Below are 27,052 nucleotides of genomic sequence, written 5' to 3' on the forward strand. Positions count from 1 at the left end.
TATTATAGCCAGCATTTATTTACTAATTCTTAAATTATGTGTCTACATGTGTGTCTGTGCACATGTAAATGCAGGTGCCCAGAGGGTCAAGGAGAGGGCTTGGATTCTCCTGGCACTTCAGTTAAGATAGCTGTGAGCAGGCTGATGTGGGTGCTGGGAACCAAACTTGAGTCCTCTGCAATATGCAGTATTTTTTCCTTTTTTCAAGATGGGGTTGCTACGTAGCTCTGGCTGTCCTGTAACTCACTACATAGACCAGGCTGACCTCAAACTCACAAGGGCTTGGACTGCCTCTGCCTCCCTAGTGCTGGAATTAAAGGTGTATGCCACTACATCTGGTTGCAACATTCACTCTGAACCACTGAGCCGATCTCTCCAACCCCAATTTGCAGCTTCTATAAAAACTTAGCAGAGGGGCTGGAGAGATGGCTCAGAGGTTAAGAGCACTGGCTATTCTTCCAAAGGTCCTGACTTCAATTCCCAGCAACCACATGGTGGCTCACAACCATCTAAAACGAGATCTGTTGGTCTCTTCTGGTGTAAAGGCATACATGCAGGCAAAACGGTGTATACACAAAGCAACAACTTAGCAGAGGGCTAGATATCCCAGTGGTTAAGAATGGTTGCTGCTTTTCCAGAAGACTCAGTTTGGTTCCCAGCATCAACATCAGGTGGGCTTACAACTTATGTAACTTAAGCACACACATACCCTCACACACAAATAAAATTTTTAAAATTTCAAAAAAAAAAAAAAAAAAAAAAACAACAACAACAACAACAACAAAAAAAAAACAAAAAACAAACCAAAGCTGGGTATGATGGCACATGCCTTTAGTCCCAGCACCCAGGGAGGTAGAGGCAGGTAGGTTGCTGTGAGTTTGAGACCAGCCTGGCCTACAAAGTGAGTCCAGGACAGCCAAGGCTACAGAGAAGCACTATCTTTAAAAAACAAAACAAAACAAACAAACAAACAAACAAGAAAACCCATACCAAAAAATAAAAAAAATCAAACAAAAACTCCCACAAATCTTAGGTAAGGTAGGTTTAATATTGCATGCCTCTAACAGTCCTAATCACTCCTGAGTGATAGGCAGGAAAACCGAGACCTTGAGAACTGTGAGGGCTGCATAGTGAAATCATAGTTCAAAAGAACAAGAAATTTGAAATTACCAGCCTCCACCCCCCAAAAAAAAAACACGAGTAAGAAATAAACGAGTGAAATGGTCAGCATTTAAGGGACTGGAGAGCACTATTTAAGGACCTGGAGAGATGGTCCAGTAGTTAAGAGTACTTGCTGTTCTTGCAAGTACTTGCAAGAGGATCTGGGTTCAGTTCCCAGCACTTTCATGGTGGCTCACAGCCATCCATAACTTGAGTTTTGACCTTCCTGCTCACCAATGGTTCACATACATACATTCTGGCAAAACATCCACACAAATAAATCCTTTAAAAAAGTTATCAATTCAGAGACTAAGTGTTACAGCTTTGCAAAAGGTAAATCCACCCAGGCCTAGGGCTGTACCTGGACTCCTTAGTGGTGATGACGGAGGACAGCTGATTAGCCGCTAGCCAGGCCCAGGCTTCTGCTTGTGCTGCTTCTCCTCCTAACTGCAACTTGATACACCTGCAGTAGAACCGGTCACACACCAGTAACTAATTGCTCGAGTGGGCCACTTTATTTTGCTACTACAACTAGGCAGATAAGACAATTTTAAGCCAGGTGGTGGTGGCACATACCTTTGATCCCAACACTTAGGAGGCAGAGGCAGGCAGATCTCTGAGTTCGAGGCCAACCTGGTCTACATAGTGAGGTCCAGGACAGCCAAGACTACACAGAGAAACTATCTCAAAAAACAAACATTCCAGCAACAACAAATGACATGATATGGCCTACCACTGAATTAATTATTAGTGTACTGCAAAGCCATACAATTGGATAACCTTTATGCTTAGCAGCTGTCAAGAGACAATTTGCATACCTTTAATCCCAGCACTTAGAGGAGGCAGAAGAAGGTGGATTTCTTTGTCTCAAAAAACAAAAAACAAACAGACAAAAAAAAAACAAACAAACAAAAAAAAAAAAAACACAATTACTCCTGTAGGTAACCCCAGTGTTCTTAAACTCACTGGCCTATTGGCCTAGCCTAATAGGCCCTGGTGAGAAATCATGTCTCAAAAACAAAGTGGAGAATTTCTAAGGAATAACATCCCAGGTTGTCTTTTGACACACACATGATTGCACGAGGAAGAGAAAAAAAGAAACAATTTTCAAAAAGACTACAAGGGCCAAAGGACCGAAAAGAGCAGATGCCTCATCTAGGATGAACACCATCATCACCGAATTCAGCATGTCTTCCCAAAAAAGCTCAAACAAAAATCTAGATTTTTTTTTTTTTTTAAATACATGGTCTTACATAGCTGAGACTGGACTTGAACTGATTCTCCTGCCTTTACCTCTTAAGTGCTGGTACTGGAGATGTGCTGCAACACTCCTGATAAGGATTCTTTTTAAAATAGAATTGATACATTATAGTTTTATCAAACAATTTTTAAAAATTTTGCATAAATCAAAATTTTTGATTTATGCAACAGAGCAGCTCTTTCTTTTTTAAAAAACTATTTTATTTACATTTCTTTTTTTTTTTTAAAGATTTTATTTATTTATACACATGAACATTCTATTTGCATGTATGCCTTCATGACAGGAGAGGGCATCAGATCCCATTATAGATGGTTGTGAGCCACCATGTGGTTGCCGGGAATTGAACTCAGGACCTCTGGAAGAGGAGACAGTGCTCTTAACCACTGAGCCATCTCTCCAGCCCCAGAGCAGCTCTTTCTATGGGCTTAGCAGTTTCTGATTACTGCACCACACTAAACAGAGTCTCCACATTAGAAAATTAAGGCTATTAAAATGTAAGTTTTACTTACTTGAAAGCAAGCCCCTCAAAGACTGGTGTTAAGGGAAGCTTAAAAGTCTGGCAGAGTGATATGGCAGTGTCAAACAGGCCAGCCTGCACTAAAAGAGTGACCATCTCCTTTGCTGATGAACTTCCTGTGGAAATGGAGTACAGCTAGTTAGTGCACCTAAGGGCAGACACAAATGAGACCATCACACTTTCTTGACGTAGACCTACCTACCACAATACCCAACTGCCTGGCCCTGTGTCATTGGTAGAGGTCAGATAGAAGTTAGATTCCTACCTGCAATGGCAATCGCTGATGGGTCATGCCGAGCCAACATGAGGCGAATGTGAGCTAAAGAACATTCTTTCTCAAGATCTTCCAGTTCCAGAATTTCTATTTGCCGATTAGCTAGAAACCAAATAAGTCTCATTACACAAAGTAAAAAGGAGTGTCTATTAGATGAACTTGTCGAATCTGAGTAGACATTTAATAACATTCTCCTTTTGGGGAGTGAGAATGGGACAAAGTCTCTTAGTCTAATTTTCCAAGGCACAGAGGAGGAAATGAAGACATAGAAATCTGTAAAAATTAAGTATTGTCCTTTTCTTTACAGACACAGCTGAGTCAAACCAAAGAATTAGAATCAAAACCTGCAGTTGGGGAGTGCTTAAAACACGTAACTTTATTTAGCTGTTATGACCACCATGTGAGGGAGAATGCAATCTGAAGCCCAAGCTCTCTGTGAAAGGCTGCGGCCCCTGCTTATAAGGGACCCTGGTGAAGATGTTTGGTTTAAATGTGTGGTACTAGATGTTGACTAAACACAAGTAGCATAAGTACTTTTGCTTTCTACCTACCCTTTTTATTTTTGAGTCAAGTCTCACTACATAGCCCTAGCCTGCCATGGACCGGCCCAGTTGGGCTCCCGGCGTCCGCGGGAGAACAAGGCTTTGGACAGGAAGACACGGATTCAGCGAATTGACAGACAAGAGACCAGTGAGGCTTTGGGATCTGCTGCACTTTACTGAAATCAAGCTAGTATTTTTATAATGATTTCACAAAAAGGCACCTTAAAGTTGGCATACTTCCCAGAACATTTAGACTTTTACCGAGAATACAAAGTTTACATTTTAACTCAAAGATGTAGTCAAACATAAAGCAGTGCCCACAAGAAAGCTTGGCCTAAAAACTTTTTGATCAAGGCAAACAAAGAAAAAGAAACCTCAAATGTAGTTTCATTATTGCTAACCAGTGAAGAGGAAAGTCAGGAGCTAAGTCAGATGCCTGCCAAAATCTTTCTCTGTATCAAAATCTAATTACACCTTTGTTAACCATCCTCCCTTATGTCCTGCTAAAGATTATGATCTTCCCTAGGAACAAGACACTGAAGGGAGGGGAAACTCCCGCCAGCTGTACTTCTCATGCTATTTTTTTCTTAAGAAGGAGCCTATTATTTTTTTACTATTCTTATAATGCCTATTGATACTGAATCTGATTTATTACTTTTCTTAAGTTTATTCTTTTTACATTTTATTCTTATTAAAGCCTTTAATAATTTACTAATGATAAATTTCTTTATAAAGTTAGTTGTGCTGTTTTAGGAGTCATAAAGAAAGATCAAAAAACTCATTAATCCAGCCCCACAACCGCCACCGAAAAAGCGTAGAAATCTCAGAACGCGTCTCTTTGCCAGGCGGGGGGGTCTGCCAGGGACCTCCAGAGAGCATAATCCCAAAGGACACATATCTCTTAGTCTGAGTAGCGCTATCTATTGATATGCTACACCAGGTGCTGAAGTGGGTATGGCACTAGCCACACTCAAACCCAGAGATACACACCTGCCTCTGCCCCTGAGGGCTGAGATTAAAGGCTTGTGTCACATCTGGCTCTACCTTGTTTTTTAAGACTATGTCTTTTACTGAACCTAGAGCTCACCAAATGGGCACTGAGTAGCTGGCTAGTGAGTACTTAAGTTCTTTCTGTCTCTTCGTCACAGCTAGGCCACAGGTGCGCAGCACATGCCTGGCTTTTATCTGGGTATCGGGGATCTGAACTCAGATCCTCATGCTTGCACAGCAGGTACTTTCTCAGCAAGCCATCACCTAAACCCAAAGAAACACTTTCATTTTCTTCTATGACTGCAAGCTATTTTCAAAGACCTCTTAAGACAACCGTTAGCAGATTAGAAAGTTGAAACTAAATTAAAATGAGGTAATTTTATCATATCTAACAGTTATGTGTAATATTTGTAGCATTGTATATAAGTAATGCTACTATCTGTCTATATTACATATAAATACGTAACACCATTCACATACACTCATACTCCCTCATACTCTACACACACACACACACACACACACACACACACACACACACACACCCCTTAATCCCTATGTCTACTGAACTAGAACAATAACTACTATCCACAGATCAGAAATCCCTGACTCACTTGGGGCAGCTGTGCACTCGCCATCATGATTTCTCTTAGGAGATGCTCCAGGGCGATCAGACTGAAAGACAAAAACCAGTCACTGAACTGTAAAAAATAGTATTTTTTTTAAAAGATTTATTTATTATTTATACAGTGTTCTGCATGTATGTACGCCAGCAAGTCAGAAGAGGGCACCAGATCTCACTATAGATGGTTATGAGCCACCATGCGGTTGCTGGGAATTGAACTCAGGACCTTTGGAAGAACAGTCAGTGCTCTTAAACTCTGAGCCATCTCTCCAGCCCAGTATTTTATTTTATGGCATTAACTGTGATTAGAGCCTTTATGCTTAAATCTGCAATAGATTTTTTTTTTTTTTTTTAAACTTACATTCACACTATGTAGCTTAAGCTGTCCTGGAACTCACTATGTAGATGAGGCTGGCCACAAACTAAGATCCAAGTGCTAGGATCAAAGGTGTGCACCACCACACCTGGCAAGAATTTATTTTTATTTCAGTTGTCTTAAGTCTTCTACAGGGGTCCTATAACTATAACACAACAAAATAGAGCTGTTTGTCAAGAGGACTCATTTATCTACAACATGCTATTTAGATCAAGGTCATAGATTTGACATGTATATAGATCACATATTTTCACTGGCTCCAGAATTTTGTCATTCACAGGGAACCTTGGGTAACAGCCTAGTTAATCAGCACTCTATAACACAAAAAGCTATCAGCAGGATAGAAAACACTACGTCTGCCTTCTCTAACAGTAACTGTTAACAAGCAAGACAAAACTAAAATCAGCTATCATTTATTAAGCACTTTTTCTGACAGGTTCTCAGTCCAGGATGGCCTTAAATTTACTACGTGGCTGAGGTTTGTTTTGAAGTCCTGACTCTCCTCATCTTCATTTTTTCAGTGCTGGGATTACATGCGCCACTACAACCGGCATCCTCATTAGATATTTTATTTTAAATGAAACGACACAAAATGAGACAATAGTTGAAAGGAAAAAAGAAGCTGTAATGATTCGAAACTCTCCAAGTAAAGTTTTCCTACCACTGGCCCCGAGGCTGGCTGTACGATCCATGCATACTCCGGGCGAATAAGCCGTAAACAGTTAATAGCCGCCAGGTAACAGTTGCCTTGCTTCTCGAGTCCCCTGAGAGTCCGAACCTCTCTGCCAAGACGCATGCCATATTCAAACATCACTGTACCAGCTAGGAGACAAGAGTAAATTACACAAAAATGTTACTTTACGGATGTAAAGAGAATGTGTTACACATGAGATTAATAAAATTTGAGGCAAAAATTGAGTGTAACTTACAGCCTCACACACAAAAACACTGGTGAGAATATGGAGTACACCCTGAGGTACCTTTTGGGGAATGTAAAAGTATAGTAGCTAAGAGTGCTGTTGGTCTTGAATTTACTCTGTAGCTAAAGATGAGTTTGAGTTCTTAATCCTGCATTAGCCTCACAAGTGGTGGACTATAGGCAAGGACCACCATGTCTGGCTATTTATTTTTGTGTCCTTGTGTATGTCAAGGCCAGAGAACAAACCTGGGTGTTGTTCCTTAGAAGCCATCTACTTTTTAAGACAGGTTCTTTCATTGGTCTGGAGCTCTTGTTAGGCTAGGCCCACTGGGTATGACCCCAGCTTTTTAGGTGGGTTCTGAACTCTAACCCAGGTCCTCACACCTGCTCACTGGGCATTTTATTGGCTGAGCTCTCTCTCCCTTGTACTCCTATCTAGCTTTTCAAGAGAGATTACACTGCAGCATAATTCACAACAGCCAAAATGCAGAAGTGATTCACTTACCCATGGGTGAAAGGGTAAACAAAACATAATATTCCCTAACATTTTTTTGGGGAGGGATATAATGTACTGGCAATCAAATCCATGCTAAGTAAGTTCTCTACCACTGAACCATATAATTCAATATTAAAAAATAAATTCTAACATGCAATTACATGGATGAACCCTAAAGTCATGCTAATTGAAATAAGCCAGTTCCAAAGACAAGTACTGCATATTGCAGTAGCCAAAATCAGAGAAAACAACCAGAAAAAGAAGCATGTACTAGGGACAGAGAATGCCAGGGGAACAGGGGCATAGAGCTTCAGTTTCTTAGCAGAAAAAGAGTTTTGGAGAGTGGTCATACAACACTTGGAATGTCTAGTTACCTCTAGACAGTTCACTTACAAATGGCTAAAATTCGGGAGGAAGGGGAGGAAGGCTAAAAGTAGCTCCATTGTAGAGCCTTTGACTGATGTCTGGGTCTTGAGTTTGAGCTTCAGTAAAAAAAAAAAAAAAAAAAAAAGACAAAAACAATAGTAAAACCTGCCCAACCTGGGGCTGGTGAGATAGCTCAGTGAAAAACAGTACCTACTGCCAAACCTGACAGTCTGTGTTTGATATCCCTGGAACCCACACAATCAGAGAAAAGAACCAAATCCTGTAAACTGCCCTCCGATTTCCTTCAGTCTGCCATGACACACGCACACAGAATAAATTAATTAAATAACTTTACTCAGAGAGACGGCTCAGGATTAAGAACTATTCTTGCAGAAGGCTTGAGTTCACTTCCCAGCACCTACATTGGGTAACTAACAACAACCTATAATTTTCTAAATTACAGCAGGAATAATGGGCACATGCCTCTAAACCTAGTATTTGGCTGCCCGAGGGAGGAGGATTATGAGTTGGAGGCCAGGCTAAACTATACTGTAAGTTCCTATCTTAAAAACAAAACAACAAAAAAACAATTTTTAAGGTTTTTGTTTTTTTCTGTTTTAATTATATGTTCATGGTGGAAGAAGGTATACACGCACACATGTACAAATGCCTATAGAGGACATCACATCCCTGGAGCTGGAGGCAGTCATAAGCTACCTGATGTTGGCTGGTAACTAAATTTGAGTCTTATGCAAGACAAGTATAAGATGCTGAACCATCTCTCTAGACCCCCACAGTCCTTTTTAAAGAGCGATAAAATGTATATGGCCTTTTCTTTACCATTTGGTTGTTTAATCTGTATGGCCTCTGCCTATATTTATGTTTGTGCATCACCTAGTGTTCTATGCATTTGGTACCTGAACTCCAACCCTTATCATTGTGTAGCAAATGTTCTTAATCGTTGGGCTAACTCTCTAGTCCTTATTTTTATTTTTGCTGGTATAAGAGATTGTCACTGGTGGCACACATCTTTAATTCTAGCAATCAAGAGTCAGATCTCTGAATTTGAGGCCAGCATGTGTACCTAGTGAGTTCTAAGACAGCCAGAGTTCACTTTTAACTTTTTTTTTTTTTTTTAAGATTTATTTATTTTTATTATGTGTACAGTGTTCGGCCTGCACATGTGCCAGCACATCAGAAGAGAGCACCAGATCTCATTATAGATGGTTATTAGCAACAATGTGGTTGCTGGGAATTGCCAGTGCTCTTAACCTGTGAGCCATCTCTTCAGCATAACTTACTTTATTGTTTGTTGGTATAATGTTCTTATGGAATGTATACAATTTATCCTTGTTCATTCAAATGGGGTAGATTTCTTTACCCCACTATCTGGTTTCAATCCGGACACTGCACTGTGATGCTTATTCTAAGCAATAAGCATTGCTGTCTCAAGTTTGTGTAAATTTGCCACCATTTGTTCTCTGTAATTGTCAATTAAACTAGGCAGTGCTGTGCAATGGAAAAAATAGGGTGGGACACATTGGTCCAGAGGGGAGAAGAAAGAAGTCAGTGGGAGGAGTAGGAGAGTGGAGATCGGCAGGAGAGGACTTGGAACCACGAGGAGAGATGAATCGGACCTTAGATATGACTAAAAGCAAGTATAATGGGTGAAATCTGAATGGTAGGAAACTATTTGCGCTTGGAGGTTTAGGATGGAGTAACTATTGCCCATCATTGTGCTCTAGGTTAATTAAATAAATCCTGTGTGGTGATTTGGGTACACAGCTGGTTTAGGAATAACCGCTGTTTAACTAAAAGATAAATCAATAATAGATATTAATAACCCACAACAATTGTTGTTTTGGTTTTTTGAGTCAAGGTTTCTCTGTGTGGCCTCGGCTGTCCTGGAACTCACTCTTTAGACCAGGCTGGCCCCGAACTCAGAGATTTGTGTGCCTCTGCCACCACTGCCTAGCTATAACTCTTCACAGGATCAGGTTTCTGGGAATCAAAATCACCAGGCAGCAAGCACCTTTAGCCACTAAGCCATCTTGCTGGTCCCAAAATTGGATTAAGGCATCATTTGATAACCTCTTATTTGTAAATTTTTTTCCTTCAGTTCTGAGGACTGAGCCTAGGGCCTTAAACATGCTAAGAAAATGATCTGCCACTGAACTGTATCTTCACATCTCTACTAAAATTATTTAAGACAGGATCTCACTATGTAGCACTGACGGCCAGGAGCTCACTCTGACCAGATTGGCTTCTGCTGTGATTAAAGCTACGCACCACCACACCCATTCATCTCAAATTATTTTTAAGTAATTTTTTTTTCTTATTTTATTGACTTTTATCTCTAATCTAGCCAAACACCTCCCCCCCCCCCCCCCCCCCCCCCCCCCCCCCCCCCCCCCCCCCCACTCTACAACCTTTTTTTTAGATCTGGTCTTGTGTGGAACTGGCTGTCTAAGAATGACTTTGAACTTGTGACCATCCAACTCTCAAGTGCTAGGATTACAGGCATGTCGTGTACACTCCCGATTTATGTGGTCCCAGTCACTGAGACCAGGGCGTGCTGCATTGCCAACACTTAGCCTACTAAGCAATATCCTGGCTCTTAATAAAACTGATATATATATATATATATATCAATATTACTAGATAACCACAGAAATGTTGAAACTATTTTTGTACTTACATGTTCCAATACACAATGTTTTTGGAAATATGATTAAATTAATAAAGTTGCTTTTAACACCAAGGTTCTGGTTCAGTTGCTCACCTTTTCGGTAATTGTGGCGGTAGATGTGAAATGCATAGAGAAGTTCATAGTAATTGTGAGTCATAAGGTCTACAGCTCTAGCACGTGATTCAATTATTCCTACAACCTAACAAAAGACGAGCCATCAGATGTTGAAGTTAGTAGTAATCAAGGCAACTAAAAGATTTGTTATTAGACAAAAGTGGACACATTAATTACCTCATTATGCAGATTCACATAGGGAAACTCTACAAGATCCTGCAGTTGGGAGCGCTCACAAAGAACTACCACCAGCTGTCGCAAACAGTCTAACTGCCTAGAAGGAGAGAAGGGTGGATTGTCTTAGTGAGTTAAGCAGGGCAGGTAAACTGCCTTCTCTAAAAACGACTAGGAGATCACCTGCTGGAATCAGGAATTTGGGTTAAGGCCTCATATGCTTGGCTATTGTGTCCCAAGTCCAAATGATGTTTGAAAATGCACGTTCTTAAAGTAGCCTAAATCAAATATAAAAAAAGAAAAATAGAAATTAAAATACTACCTTTATAACAAATCTTCAGGAAAACAATCAACTTTGGTTAGTTTTACCTGACTTTTCCAGTCATCACCTGCTTCAGTAATTGCTGATGTAGCCAGCTGAATAACTAGTTCAGGCAATCCAACAACATCCAGTAGACGCAAAACCTAAGAAGTTAAGAAATATCATTTAAAACTCATGTGATTGGGGTCTGGAGAGATAGCTTAGCAGTTAAGAACATGTACTGCTCTTGCAGTGCACCCGAGCTCAGTTCCGAGCACCCACACCGGGAAGGCCTCATCTGCCTGTGACCTGAGCTCCAGGGAGATCTGAAGCTCCTTGGGCACTGGCACTCACACACAGACACATACAGATCATTGGGAAAACTATCATCTGATGGTGACACCCCAATTTCTAAGTTATTTAGAAAAGATAATTAGGTAAGGCCATGATAGCAAGTGTGAGGCCCGGGGAGATTAACTAGCACCGCAGCAGGGAGGTGCTAGGAGGAACAAGATAATATGATAAAATTTAAGATTTCCTAGCTGAAACCTCATTATGCATTATGATTATGTATTGTGATGCATGTCTGTAATCTCAGATTTGGATGTGGAGGTAGGGGGAATAAGAGCTACACTGTGAGTTCAGCTAGCCTGGGCTACATGAGATGCTTTATCAAAAACAAGCCAACCAACACAACCACCCACAGCTCAGTGTAAAATCCATTTGTTTTACCAGAAAATGCTACCAGAACAATGACCGGCTCTAGTTACATCTAATTTTGTTTGCTAGTGTTAGGTTGAAACAGGTAAGTTTGAGAGATAACACAAACATTCTCTATAGAACACTAATTTATAGATAGGGCCCTACTACATTGCCAGACTGAATGGGACTCCTGAGTTCAAGTAATCCTTATGCCTCTGCCTCCCAAGTATTGAGAGCACAGGCACGTACATTTGTTCTTTCTATTGGCAGACGTGATGGAGTAATGGAAAGTTCTCAAAGACGTGGCTCAGTCTATGCCCTCACATTTGCATCCAGTACGCTGAGGACATGATTATAGAAGGCCTATATGCTATAGGTGTGACTAGTATTCCCTCTCATGGCAACTGGACGAAGAGTTTACATACCATCAGTAAACAACGTATCCAAGCTCACTCAGAGCCTTGGAACCTAAACCTCCACACCGAGACTGTAGGTTTTACCACTACACAGCTTCCAAGATATTTGGAAAATAAGATAACATCTCTTTATCCACTGACCCCAGCTTTAAATTCTTTTTTATAGTTTATTCACTTTATATCCCTATAGTAGCTCCCCCCGTCTCCTCCCAGTTCCACCCTCCCTTTCTCTTTCTCCCATGCTCCACCCCTAGTCCACAGAAAGGGGAAACCCTCCTCCCCTTCCATCTGACCCTAGCCTATCAAGTGTCTTCAGGACTGGCTGCACTGTCTTCCTCTGCGGCCTGGTAAGGCTGCCCCGCCAGGGGGAAGGGATCAAAGAGCAGGCTGTCTCTGACCTGGACTCTGTGGCCTGCTCTTTGATCACTTCCCCCTGGTGGGGCAGCCTTACCACCAGCCTTAGCTGGGAGACTTTGACTTCTTCCAAATGCCTCGCTCAGAATGAGTGACAAAAGGGCAAAGTGTCCAGCTACCTGTGCTGTCAAACATGGCTCCCTACACGAGAGAAACACGATTTCTCCACACGCGTACTTCTGTTTCACATGACAGTTCTAGGAACAGTTAAATCCCGAGAAAATGTGCCTCAGATGCACTTCTGCACAGAGTGGTAGAAGAAAGGTACCTTGTCGTAATACTGCAACTTGGGGGTGGACACAATCTCCCCGTCCTCCGAGCGGATCAAACGATCTAAGAATTCTTCTTTGCCCACTTCAGATGCTGCTTGACAGAAACATTCCAGAGCCTGAAGAGATGAGGATAAAATACAAAGTGACCTACTAGAGATCGCTCAAAGGCTGGGCATAGTGGGACAGACAAACCTTTAAGCTCAACAGTCTTGATGCCTGGGCTATCTAACAAGACTGTTTAAACAAACAAAGCTCATTCCAATAAATCAGGATGCATGTAACTAGAGAAAGCTAAAATAGAAGCAAAATTTCTTAAGAAAGCCTATACTACATTAAAAATTTCTGTCAAATCTAAATGTCCTTTATGTTTTGGCTTTTTGAGACAGGGTCTTTTTATGTAGCCCTGGCTGTCTTAGAACTTATTCTGTAGACCAGGCTAGCCTCAGACTCAAGAGATCTGCCTGTCTCTGCCTCCAACATGATGGGAGGCACTATACCTGCCTACCAAATCTAAATTATGAGAAATTATTTTTCTTGAAATTTTCTCATTTAGAAAAATTGTTTTTTTACATCAATTTTGTGTCATAGTGCTCATACAGAGGTCAGAGAACAACTTTCAGGAAATGGTTCTTTCCTTCCAACATGTGGGTTCTGGGGACCGAACTCCAGTTCAAGCTTGGCAGCAAGTGCTCTTACTACTAAGAAGCCATCTTATTTGTCTCTCACCTTTAAGATGTTCTTATATATTTTAAAGATTTACATTTGTCTGCATGTATACTTATGTACATCAAAATAGATGTCCGATTCCCTGGAACTGGAGTTATACTAGTGATTGTAAGCCACCATGTGTAGGCTGGGAATTTAACCTCCTTACATACTACTAAGGAAACGTGTTGTCAGATATGATAACAAGTCTCAGGGGATAGAAGTTGGTGGGTTTTTGTCAGTTCAAGGCCAGGCTGGTCTACATAGTGAACTGATGGTCAGCTAGGACTACATAGTGACCCTGTCTCAAAAACCACAAAAAAAAGAAAAGGGCAAATATGTCAGGCATGGTGGTTCACATTTCAAGCATTCAGGAGGCAGAAGCAGGCAGATGTTTGTGAGTTCAAGGCCAGTCTGGTCTACAGTGAGTTCTAGGCCAGCCAGGGCTACACACCAAGATCCTGTCTCAAAACAAAATGCAGCCATCTAAGCATGTGACTTGGTAAATGCCAATAATTCCAACAATTTGGGAGGCTAACGCACCAGGACAGCAAGTTCCAGGCCAGCCTCAAACCTAAAATAGTAATTGAAAAAAAAAAAAAAAAAAAAAAAAAGGTCATCAGAATGTAGCCAGTTCTATCAATACCTTGATCTTACATTTTGAGGAAATAAATTCCTATTATTTTAACTAGCAAAAGTGTAGTTGGTCCATGGATGTAGCATGTTAGGCTCTGGGTTTAATCACTGGTATCTTGCACATACATGCAAACTTTAAGATGTCTATCTGGGTTTTTTAAAACTTAAAAAAAATTTCATGTTGATGTTTTTGTAAGGTACATCTGTAATAGCTACAGCAGCACGGTACCAACTGCAAAATGTGATTATATATGATATATATATGTAGATATATGACTGGTCACTAGGTGAATCTTTTGCTATGTATGGGTGTTTTGCCTGTCTGTCTGTGCACCACTTACCAGAAGGCTTCCGATTCCCTGGAACCACAGTTAACACCTGGTTGTGGTCTGTCACATGGGTGTGAATTAAACCTGAATCCTGTGGAAGGACAGCCTGTGCTCTTAACTGCTGAACCAGCCACCAGCTCCAACTATGTAATCTTTAAGGTAAATTCAACACTAAAAAGGCATCAGTGAGCATCACTAAGCAGTGGTGGCTCACACCTTTAAAATCAAGGGCTTGGGAGGCAGAGGCAGGTCCATCGCTAAACTCCTGGCCAGCCTGGTCTACACAGAGAAACCACAGACCCTAACAAACAAAAAGAATCACTAATTCTAACAAGGTCTTCACTGGGGCAGAGGGACTTGAGTGCTTCTTCTTACTCTCTGTAATAACAAAGCCCAAGCGGTTGGCTAATCCCGACTAACACGCACGATGGCCTTTACTGCTCAGTCTTCTCTAACCTTTTCTACGAGATTCTATGCTCCCATTCCTACATCCTAGTTAGATGGAAACCCAGTGTCTTCCTTGCGCCAGTTTGCTCACCACTAAAAGGTAGTTTACCTTCTGTACTTCTCCTGTAACCAGGTAACAGCGTCCCAGCATAAATCGACAGGATCCAACGTTGACTTGACACCAGGGATGCAACAGCTGAATATAATCCTAAAAGGCATAAAATAACTACTTAAAAGCAGACGTTTCCAACTTCTTTAGCGGGAGAAGAGAGTGATCAGTATAAGACTTTATTTTTGAAATACCCAGAGATTAAATATAAATCTGGTTAATACTTTTCTTTTTTAATAACGAGCAAGGCAACATTAGAAAGCAGAGCCAGGGATAGTGACACATGCCCGTAATCACAATTATTCCAGGTCTGGGACAGGAAGGTCAGGACTCCCCTTACTCACAAGTAAAGGAGTCCAAAAACACAGAGGTAAACACACAGACACACACCTAAGCTGTTTCCCAAATTTTGGCGCTCCCAATTTTTGGAGACTATAGTCCAATAAAGGATTTATATGTAAATGGTCCATTTTATTGTAAAGAGAACCTAATAAGGAATTTAAAAGTTGTGGGTTTTTTGTTTTTGTTTTTAAATTTGAGGACAATTTTACTAGAGTCTAAGAGAAAAATCCCAGGGCAGTCAGCTGCCTAGAGGACGAATATGGAAGCTGTTTGAGTTAAGCTGGCACGGAGGCCAGCTACACAACAAGGAGGAAAGCTTTTAAGTGGTGATGCCCAAATGTTAGAAAAAGCGTGCTTTGAAAAAGTTAGGGGGGAAAAAAAAAGGAAAAGGCATGCTTTTCTTGAATTTAAAGATTACATAGTTGGAGCTGGTAGATGGTTCAGAAAAGTGAGAATTAGGCTACATGGCTGTGCCTCTGTGAGCTCCTATTAAGGAGGGAAGAATTAAAAACAAAATTACTAGAGATGGCTCAGCGGTTAAGAGCACTTGTTTTTGTAGAGAACCTGTGTTCAGTTCCAAGCACCCACATGGTAGTTCACAACCATCTATTAACTCCAGTTCCACGCTCCAGTTCCACGGGGTTCAACACCTTCTTCTGATCTCCATGGGCATCAGAAAAGCATATGGTACAGAGATATAATGTAGGGATGCAGATGGTATATAGGGCCTGCGCGCGCGTGCGCACACACACACGCACGCACGCACGCACTAGAGAAGCCAGGAATGTTTAGCTCTTCAATGGTGCTTAGCTGTTTTTCTTGGAATGCTGGGAATGGATATAGTTTTATAACCTGGTGATCCTTTTCTGTCTGATGAGCCAGACTTGGCTTGTATTACCCAGAATTTGTTTTACTTACCCCAAGCCCTTTTATCTTAAAACTTTGAGCATTACATTCTAGGATACAAAACTTATCCTTGTGAGAGATGTCATTTTTGTCTTTATAAGGGCCTATGTGACTTCTATGTTAATCTTAGAGTTGGCCAAACCCTAACTCACAGAGGAATAATGTTTGCCTCTAGAGTCTGGGGATATAGCTCAATGGCAGAGCTTTCCCTTCTTCTTTCTTTGTTTGCTTATTGAGACTTGGTCTCACTTTGTAGCTCTGGCCGGCCCACCTGCAACTTACTATACACACCAGGCTGGCCTCAAACTGACAGAGATCTGCTTGCCTCTGCCTCATGAGTGCTGGGATTAAAGGTATGCCACCATGCTCTGCAGTAGTTGTTTTTTTTTTTTTTTTTTTAACACATTCAAGAACCTGGGTTCAATACCCAGGACTACCTAGAAATGGAGAGCAAACAAGAGATCGAGCAAGTGAGAGAGACAGAAAGAGACAGAATTAATATGAATATCCTACTGGGGCATGTTTTAGCATAATCAGGTTTAATTTTTGTAGTTCTTCCTATCAGTCCAATTAAAATGTAGCTAACATTCACATAGACTTTATAAGAATGGTAAGAAATGATCAACAAAACTTACCTGCAGTTGTACATACTGGCAATTTCCCATCAAACATTCTAGAAAGAGACAACCAGGATTGCTAGGCCATCTAGTTACTATATTAAGGAATTTTGCTTTTTCTCCCCTTTGAGAGAAACTTAAAAATATACATATTAAAGGGCACCAAACTTAGGAGAGTCACTAAAAACAGTTTAATTAAAAACAAGAGTGGGCTGGAAAGGTGGGCCAGAGATTAGGAGCACTTGCTGCTCTTCCAGAGAACCTGGCTTCAATTCCCAGAACCTACATGGTGACCCAGTTCCAGAGGATCCAATGCCCTCTCTGGCAGCCATGGGCACTGCATGCAGCATGTAGTGTAGACACTTCTGTAGGCAGAATAACATCAAAAACAACACAAAACAAAAAACCAAAAAAAGCCCTGGGGCTGAGCAAACAGCTTCATTCACAAAGTACTACCTGTGAAAGCTTGAAGATGAGTTTGATATTTGAACCCATGGGAGAGGGAGGGAAACAAACAAACAAACACAGAGCAAGGTATAGTGGCTCATGCTTTCAATCCTAGCACTTGGGAGATAGAGGCAGTTCAAGTCTAAGTTTAAGTTCAAGTCTAACCTGGTCTATATAATGAGTTATAGGCCAGCCAAGGCTACACGAGTCCTTGTCTCAAACAATAACAAAGAAGGAGATTCCTTAAAATAAATACTGTCTTCTCTTTTTTGGGATTAAGCATGCAACTCATCTGTGTGGGAGTATGTGCAGATGCCCTCAAAAGCCAGAACAAAGGTAGGACCCTTTGAAGATGGTGTTATTGACAGTTTAGAGCCGCCACACATGGGTGCTGGGAACTGCACTTTGGGTCCTCATACATGCTCTTAACCACCAAACCTTCTCCCCCCACGTTTTTAAAATGTTCCTCATGGGTCTGGAGGTGTAGCCAGCAGTGTCTAGTCTGTGCTGCCCTGGGTTTGATCTCTAGAACTGAGAAAGAAAAGAAAACTTCATTACACAAGCAGAATAAATGCTTTAGGGACAATCTCGACAAAATTGTCACCTGGTTTTCAAGCAAAAGGATACAAAAGCTGCAACAAGTAACTGGTAATTGCGGTAATCATTTCAGGCCAATTCAATGCAGTTTGGCTTAAAGGCGCTTTTGGTTGAGAGAAGAGATGAGAGATAATATGTTTTCTTGCAACTTCTTGGAAGAATAACTCCATAATTGTCTGAGGGCTAGATACTTAAAAAACAAACAAACCAACAAAAAAACCTTGTAACTGCAGTGTCACCTTTTAATCAAGATCACATAAATTCATTTTGTGCCAGTAACAAAGGGCAGTGATCATTTTAAAACATGCACCCCAAGCATCATCAGTAGCATATCAATGAAAGCAGTTTGCCAAATGTGTCATATTATATAAATGCAATGGGAAGGCCACTTAAATTATTTTATGATCTCACTCTATTTAAGCAATTTGTCTAGAAACGGTCTCCAATAATTAGTTCCAAGATTCCATATTTTAGCTTAAACAAATTCTCTACAATAATACTGGAGCATGAACTCCTTTAAATATTGCTGACTGATATGAGATTACAAAAGCCATTTATTAAATTTAGAACTTAGTAAATTTTTATTTTGTTGAATTAATCACTGGAGTATCAAAAAAATGGACAAAACAGCAATATAAGAAATATTATACACAATAGAATACTATTCAGCATTAAAATAAGAAAATCATAAATTTTGCAGGCAAATGGTGGGATCTAGAAAAAAAATCATCCTGAGTGAGATATCCCAGGAGCAGAAAGAGACACATGGTATATACTCACTTATAAGTGGATACTAGACCTATAAGATAGGATAAACATACTTAAATATGTACACCTAAAGAAGATAAACAAGAAAGAGGACCAGGGGTAAGATGATCAATCCTCATCTAGAAAGACAAAGGAGATGGACATCGGAAGTAGGAGAAAACAAGTAACAAGACAGCAGCCTACCACAGAAGGCACCTGAAAGACTCAACCTAGCAGTGCATCAAAACAGATGTTGAGACCCATAACCAAGCCTTTGGCAGAGCGTAGGAAATCATATGAAGGAAGGAGGAATTAGTATAACCTAGAGGGGACAGGGAGTCCCACAAGGTCCAAATATAGCTGGGCACAGGGGTTTTCTCTGAGACTGTTTATCCAACCAAGGACCATGCATGGATATAACCTACAACCCCTGCTCAGACATAGCCCATGGTAGCTCAGTATACAAGTGGGTTCCCTAGTAAGGGGGACAGGAATTTTTTCTAACATGAACTCAATGTCTGACTCATTGAGCTTCCCCTCCTCCCCAAGGGAGGAGCAGCCTTGCTAGGCCACAGATAAAGACACTGCAACCATCATGAATATACCTGATAAGCTAGGGCCAGATGGAAGGAGAGGAGGACACCCCCTCTCAGTGGACTCGGAAGGGGGCAGGGAGAAGATGAGGGAGGGAGGAGAGGATTGGGAGGGAAAGAGGGAGAGGGCTACAGCTGGGATACAAGTGAATGTACAAAAATATTTAAAAATAAAATAATAATAATAGTAGTAATAATAGTAGTAATAATAATAATAATAATAATAATAATAATAATAATAATAATAAAAAACACTAAATGCAAGAGTCTGAATCTAATGAAAGTTTCTGTTGGTGGTCTCTTAGTATCTTCCTAGTAGTGTTTATTGTGACACATACTCCCTATGACACTTTTCATTTATGCCTGATCTGGGACTGCATCTTTCCAGATGTCTTGCCACAACCACAGGTCTCAGGCCATAGGCTGCTCATGGCACAAAAGCAAAGAGCAAGGTTATTTCTACAACAATGGTGATAAAAGAACATTTTAATAAATATACAATAAACCCCCAAATTAAAACAAATATATATAGTCTACTCCTTACCAAATTTATTTGCCATTAAGGCACCAGAATCAGTTAGTTCCAGTACTGACAAATGTTGTAGATTAGACTCCCTATGAGAAAAGAAAAAATAGATTAATACTCTATGTTAAGTATTATCTCTCTAAATTTATTTTATATTGTTGATTTAATTAATATAGTGCATATAAAAACTCCACTGACAGCTTTAAAAAACAAAAAAGGCAGAAAACAGGATTCAGAATTTAAATTGTTGCCTATCACATCATCCAAGAACTGTTCAAAGAGTCACTTGTGTGCCAGAGCTCAATGACTAATGATAGTACTGATAACTTCACAAAACCTAGAATTACCTAGGAGGCAAGCATTCAGGCATAGCTGTGAAGGATCACCTAGACTAAGGTTATCTTCCAAGAGCATCTCTGAGGGATCTTCAGGAGTGCCAACTGGCATGGAAGACCTATCTTAACTGTGGCTTAGACCACTCCCCAGGCAGGGATCCTGGACGGTGCAACGTGGGGAAAGGGAGCTAGCACTAAGCATACATTTACTGAGAGTAGAAGTGACCAGCTGCTGCAAGTTCCTGCTGCCACAAGGACCCTCATCCTTGACCCGTGGGCTGAAACAAGCCCTTTCTCCTCTGAGGTGCCTTTGTCAGCATATTTTATCAGAAGAACAGGAAAAGAAACAGAAGCACGCTGTAATCACTGGATTTTCCTTTCTTGTTTGCATATAAAGTTCAGTCCACTTCTAACAACCATTCTGTGTAGAGTTTAACTCCTCCAGCATCGTCTTATTTTGCCATCAATATGACCTGTTTCCATTGTACACACAAACTTAAGTATATATATATATATATATATATATATATATATATATATATATATATATATATATATGTATATATAAATAACTGTATTACTGATAAATTACAGTGAACCTCGAAATAATGGAGGACTAAAAATGTTAATTCCTTTTTAAATTTTTTTTTTGTTTGTTTTTGAGACAGGGTTTCTCTGTGTAACAGCTCTGGCTGTTCTGGAACTCACTCTGTAGACCAGGGTGGCCTCGAACTCACCAAGATCTGTCGGCCTCTGCCTCCCAAGTGCTGCCACCACTACCCAGCTGATTATTATTATTTTTTTAAATAAACATAATTCCTTTTAAACTTTACTTTTTTGTGTAAAAGTGCCTTGCCTGTATGTTAGGTCTATCTACCATGTTTGTGCAATGCTAGTGGAGGCAAGAACAGGGCATCAGATACCTGAAGATTGGAGTTACAGATAGTTGTGAGCCACCATCTGGGTGCTGGACATTGACGCCCATCCTCTGAAGAGTAACTGGTCCTCTGAACAACTGAGTCATCTCTCTGGCCCCAACCTTTCTGATTTTTTTTTTTTTTTTTTCTTTTTTGGTTTTTTGAGACTGTGTAGTTCTGGTTGTCCTGGAACTCACTCTGTAACCAGGCTGGCTTCAAACTCAAAGAGATCTGTCTGCCCTCTGCCTCCCAAGTCCTGGGATTAAAGGTGTGTGCCACGACGGCCATGCTCCTTTCTGATTCTTAAAAGGCAGAAACAAACCCAACAACCTATTTTACAATAAGTTAAAAAAATAATAAAGGATAAGGGAACTCACAGTGTGTCAACTGGAACATCAGTTGCCAAGCACTGACTTGCCCACTTAATGAGGTAGTAAGACAAGAGCAGGGGAGCTGTGCGATGTAGTAGGTCTTGCTGAGCTTGAAAGAGCTGACCAGCTCCCAAGATCACCTATGATAGCAAAGATGGTAAGCTGTTAGGAATGATAACTCCCCAGGCTCAGGAGAGATAAAGTAAGGCAATACAGTTAAGGGAACAGCATTTTACAATACACAAGCTACATTTTTGTTTAGCAACTAGCAAGTATTTTGCTGAATAGTACCGCTCAAAACAAAAAAATATAAACAGCAACAACAAACCAAAACAATTTTCTTTCTTTTTCCACACAGGACTTCTCTTCACAGTCTTGGCTGTCCAGAATTCACTATGTAAATCAGGCTGGCCTTGAACTCACAGAGATCTACCTGCCTCTTCCTTCCGAATGCTCAGATTGAAGGTATGAGCCAACACAGATGGCTCAAAACGGTTCTCTGACTTATGGGAGCTAATAGTGAAAAGGAATAAAGGAACCAAGCCCCAAGAGCGAGTGAAGACAAAGCCTTCCTCCCTGAAGCTGCTTTTGTCAGGGATCGTGTCTCAGCAGTGAGGAGAGTAACCAACACTCTTTTCTGGTGTTTGCAGAGCCCCTATCAGGCCTAGCCAGGGTATAAAGCAGTGAACACAAACAAGTCTCTGGCTCCTAGGATGCCATCTGGTTTGAGAGTTTACAGTCTTCCCTCAAGTAGTACTTACTGCATCTCCTAGCCTTGTTAACAGCTGCTGTAAGATCAAGAGGTCTCGGCAGATCAGGAAGCGAGTGCTGGCAATTTTATACACACCTCTGCACACAATATACCCTGCTGTGCTACTACCATAGAGCTGGGAAAGATTCATGCGAACGTTCAAAGGCTGGGCTGTAACAAGAAAAATAAAGTGAAAGGCTTGCAAGGTGTCTCAGCAGGTAAAGGAAACTGCTGCCACGCCTGATAAGCTGAGTTCATTCCCAGGGACCCATATGGTAAAGAGCTGTCCTCTGACTTGTATGTGAACCATAGTGTGTATGTGCATGCATGTACACAAAATAAATGAATAAATGTAGTAACATAAAAAAGAAAAATTGAATTAATTTTATCAATAAAATGTTTATTATTTTAAACTATGCATAGGTGTGTCTCTCTGTATGTGGGAATGTACACATGAGCACAGGTGCCCACAGACTAAACATGTCAGATTCCTCCATGTCATCCATCACCTGGATGGAGCTGGCTTGAGTCACCTGATGTGGGAAGTGAATTCGGTTCTTCTGGAAGAACAGTACATGGTCTTAACCTGAGCCACCCCTCCAGCCCTGCATCATAGTTTACTGTAAAACACACTTGCTCTGTTTTTTACCTGGATCAAAGCCCTTCTCCATTTCCACTTCTGTTTCATAATCCATTTCCCGTATAAGAAGTCCAATGGCATGGACAGGGTTTCTGATCTCTTGTAGTTTACTACAAATGTCTTCCATCACATTTTCTCTACACGACAATTAGAAAATTCCTGTTACTACTGACAAGGTTTAAGACATGCTCACAGTAAAGCAGTAGAGACAATCATTCTCCATAAAATCACCCTCAACTTTTTAGTAATGACCCACAAAATGCACATGAGGAAAATACTTGTACTTTTTACAACATTCAGTTTAACAGGGTTATAGAGTATAATAGTTTATAAGTTTGCTTTTGCATCTGAATATACTAACGTTGCCCCTGTAACATCTCAAATGGGTTGCGGATGTAGTTCAGTGGTAGAGCACTTGTCTAGAATACACAAGGCACAGGCTCTTCCGCAGCATCACACACAAACACACACAGACCTATTTAGACTCAAGAAAAACCACTGTAACATCAAACCACGATTTTTTTTAATACACTTGACCATATATAATAATCTGATAACAAACTGCTGAATTCCATTAGGAAATGCACTTTACCCTAAATTCTCCTTACACATCAATAGTGATCAAATCTTCCAAAATGTGCTCTGCTGCCTTCTCTGGAGACTGCAAGTTATAACAACTGGTTTCCATCAAGACTGCCATGTCCATGGTAACTGACTCTCCAATCATCCGCAGGCATTTTATAAGACATATGACATCCCGTGCTACATCTGCATCTATGAGTAAGAGAGTGTTAACACTGAAGCCAGGAAGGTCTATTAATTAACACATTAAAAGAGGCATCAATAATTAGATGGAAGGGATCCCTTTTCCACAGCATATGTATTTAAGCCTCTCCATTCAAAAATATCTTCAGTGAGGGAAACTCATTAAGACAGGTCACAGTGACAATGATTTTTGTGGCCAATTGAAATAAAATCTAAGGTTCATATAAGAAAGGGTCAACTAGAGACAGAACAATTATTACCATCAGATATGGTTGTCTCATCCTCTGTCAAAAGGTGCTCATCAGGCAGGAGATATAAATGATCTACTAAAGAAGACGGTACCAAGAAAGACAGGTATCCCTGCAAGTACAAGCCTTTCAGTTATTTTCTTTTTAATAATTATAAAAGAAAACACGTAAAGTAACTCATAATCTATAATGTATCATATAGAAAACAAATCATGTTATATATAATGTTTACATGTAATTTCATGTCATTTTTTAAAAAAAAAACTGGAAGGGGCTAAGAGATGTAGCTCAGCGGCAGAGGCGTACCTAATACATGCAGGCTTTACATTTGATTCTCAGCAGAGACAGAGAAAGAGAACAACAGAGCAAATATACAGAATGTCTGCATATTTGTATGTATGTGTCCAGCTGAGTGCTGCACGCACGTGCGTGTATACAAGTGAGTGTGTGGGTGTGTGTAAGGCTACATACAGGATAACCATGGCAGTCATTCTCAGAAATGCAGCCTACCTCCTTTGAGGTAGATTTCTCACTGGCCTGGAAATCATGAATTAGGCTGACTGATCAGCAAGTCCCCAAGGTTCACCTGTCTCTAGTGGATCATTATGACCATTAACATGCACAGCCACACTGGCATTTGTACATGGGTGCTAGGGTCTTTCTGCTTGCAAGGCAAACACTCTACAGCCTGAACTATCTCCTTAGACACTGAATCATGAGGAACACCAAATTCAAGTCAAAAGATAAAAGAGATGTAGGCTTAAGCCAGCAAGAAAATAGCTCAAAAGGTAAAGATGCTTGCTGCCAAGCCTGGCTACCCAGGTTTGATTGCTAGCATATATGTGCCCACAGAGATACACAACCTAAACAAATTAAAAACAACTAACACATACACACAGTTAGACCCCAGAAAACGTCAATGTCCTAAAGAGAAAGAAAACTTGGTAACAGTTGAGAGTATAAAAAGGCAAGGACCAGCAAGGTGAGATGGTTCAGCAGGTAAAACACTTGCTGAATAAGCCTGACACCTGAGTTTGATCCTGGAACCCAGGACAAAAGGAGAGATGTGACTCCAAAAACTGTCCTCTAGACACCACATGCATGCTGTAGCATGTACACACCTGCTCACACAGACAGCAGACACAATAATAAAAACTTAAACCCAAATGCCACAAGTAAATACTTAAGAGCTGAGTACACTGGGCACTAGAGAGGTTAAGGACCTTCACTGCTCTTACAGAGGGCCTGGATTTGGTTCCCAACTCACACACCAAGTGGTTCACAACTGCCTGTAATCCAGCTTCAAGGACCCACACCCTATGCAGCCACAGGCACCTGCACTTATGTAGTGTATGCGAGTTCAAGCAGCCTCGCACACATACACAAACATAAAACTGACAGCCAGTCAGTGGTAGTGCACACCTTAAATCCCAGCATTTGGGAGGAGAGGAAGAGGCAGATGGATCTCTGTGAGTTCGAGGCCAGTCTGGTCTACAAAGTAAGTTCCTACACAGAGAAAACCTGTCTTTAAAATCAAAACAAAAACCTTTTTCCTTCTCGAGACAGGGTTTCTCTGTGTAACAAAACCTTGACTGTCTTGGAACTCCATCTGTACACCAGGCTGGACTCAAACTCACAAGAGATCTGCTTGCCTCTGCCTCCCAAATGCTGAGATTAAAGGCCTGCACCACCTCATTTGGCTTTTTAGAGAGAAAATCTGAGACTTCCACTCCTTCCTTTCTTTAAATGTGCATTGGTGGTTTGCTTGCATGTATGTCTGTGTGAGGAGGTTGGATCCTCTGGAACTAGAGTTACAGACAGTTGTGAGCTGCCATGTGGTGCTGGGAATTGAACCCGGTCTCTCTGGAAGAGAAGCTAGTGCTCCCAACTGCTGAGGCATCTCTCAAGCCCTGATAAACCTTAAAAAAGAGGTCACACATATGACCTAAATATAATTAAGAATGAATCCTGAATCAGAAAGACAATTATCAATATCAAATTGCCCGAGTTTTAAATTATGCTGTGGTTACTTAAGACAGTATCTGTGTTTTGTAAAAAGTATTTATCTCCTTTAATTATGTGAATGTTTGTTGTTGGTGTGTGGGTATATGCAGGTGGGAGTGCCAGTACAGGTGAATGCAGAGTCCAGAGGAGGGTTTTGATCCACTATAGCTGAAGTTACAGGTGGCTGCCTCTTGACATGGTTGCTAGGAACTGAATCAGGTCCTCTGTTGGAGTAGCAAGTACTCTTTACAATTAAGCCATCTCTCCAGTCCCAATATCTGTGCTCTTGATATGTGCTGAAATATTTACAGATATCAAGGCACCAGTGGCTCAGGAAAAAAAGAATGCAAAAAAGCAAATTAGGGTTGGGGATATAGTTCACTGGCATTTGTATGCTTGTTAGCGTGAATGGGCTTAGATTCAATCCCTAGCATTAAAATCAACTCATCTACCAACCAACCAACCAATGCACTCACCAATATGCAAGCTAACATATGATGAATATGGAAGAAGAGAATAGAGAAATTATTGTGCTATCATTATTATTGTGGTTTTTGTTGTTTGTAAAAGCGGGGTCTCAGTTGAGCCCAGGCTGCCCTGGAATCATAGTGGTGCTCCCATTTAGTCTCCTATACATTAGGATTTACAGGCTATCACATTATTTTTGTTATTCTTACTTTAAATTTGAAAGTGTATCATATAAACACTAAGATAAAAATCTAAAAGTACTAAAAATAATGGAGAAGACTATTAAGTTCAAGTGAACTCCAGCTTCAGGTAAATGACTGAAAAACACAAAGTTCTAAAAATGGCACCATGCACCAGAGAAACATTTTGAAGACTTGTTGAAGTCCATTCCCTTACTTTCTTCAGTAGGCACACCGTGTTTGTGAGAGGATTCAAATGTAGAGCAAGAGGGTGGGAGAGGGCTTCCTGATACTGCAGACAGCAGGCATAGAACTTGCACCAGAATTCCTGTTGTAACGTGCGAAATTCATCCTGGGAGAATTCATACTCTGTTACACTTCCTTGGAGCTGACAAAGAAAGAAAAGTTGAACTTTCTGGGATTTTTTTCCTACAAAATTTTCTTATGCATTAAATCCCATGGAATATGTAAATACCCATCAAAGCCCCTGATGAAAAGGCTTGCCTGGCATGGTGGCACACAACTATAATCCCAGCACCTGGGAAGATAGAGGCAGGTGGATCTCTGAGTTCAAGGCCATCCTGGTCTACAAGCGAGTCCAGGACAGCCAAGTCTTTTACACAGTGAAACCCTATCTTGGAAGTACCCCCCCCCAAAAAAGAACATTTATACTTTGTACTAACATAATAAAAATGATCAAGTCTGACAGTTCTAGCAGACAGAACGCATTACCATTCCTGCTCTTACGCATTACCATTCCTGCT

General features: G+C 40.7%; 1 protein-coding gene across 2 annotated transcripts in view; it reads right to left on the minus strand.

Moving 5' to 3' along the window:
- Nup160 (nucleoporin 160) overlaps positions 1-27,052 on the minus strand; it is a 55,277-nt gene that overhangs the window by 10,499 nt on the left and 17,726 nt on the right. For both annotated transcript variants that reach the window (XM_055601187.1, XM_055601179.1), the window contains 20 exons: positions 26,506-26,676; positions 23,650-23,749; positions 23,233-23,398; positions 22,634-22,761; positions 21,995-22,155; positions 21,240-21,373; positions 19,629-19,699; positions 17,775-17,934; positions 16,719-16,788; positions 14,836-14,934; positions 12,606-12,725; positions 10,874-10,969; positions 10,688-10,782; positions 10,508-10,604; positions 10,310-10,415; positions 6,408-6,568; positions 5,360-5,420; positions 3,205-3,315; positions 2,932-3,055; positions 1,523-1,624 (listed from right to left, as the gene is read on the minus strand). In XM_055601187.1, coding sequence (XP_055457162.1) covers positions 1,523-1,624; positions 2,932-3,055; positions 3,205-3,315; positions 5,360-5,420; positions 6,408-6,568; positions 10,310-10,415; positions 10,508-10,604; positions 10,688-10,782; positions 10,874-10,969; positions 12,606-12,725; positions 14,836-14,934; positions 16,719-16,788; positions 17,775-17,934; positions 19,629-19,699; positions 21,240-21,373; positions 21,995-22,155; positions 22,634-22,761; positions 23,233-23,398; positions 23,650-23,749; positions 26,506-26,676 — 2,333 coding nt within the window. The remainder of the gene's footprint in view (positions 1-1,522; positions 1,625-2,931; positions 3,056-3,204; positions 3,316-5,359; positions 5,421-6,407; positions 6,569-10,309; positions 10,416-10,507; positions 10,605-10,687; positions 10,783-10,873; positions 10,970-12,605; positions 12,726-14,835; positions 14,935-16,718; positions 16,789-17,774; positions 17,935-19,628; positions 19,700-21,239; positions 21,374-21,994; positions 22,156-22,633; positions 22,762-23,232; positions 23,399-23,649; positions 23,750-26,505; positions 26,677-27,052) is intronic.

Source organism: Psammomys obesus, unplaced genomic scaffold, assembly GCF_907164565.1.
Source record: "Psammomys obesus unplaced genomic scaffold, mPsaObe1.curated_primary_1811, whole genome shotgun sequence".
Taxonomy (NCBI): domain Eukaryota; kingdom Metazoa; phylum Chordata; class Mammalia; order Rodentia; family Muridae; genus Psammomys; species Psammomys obesus.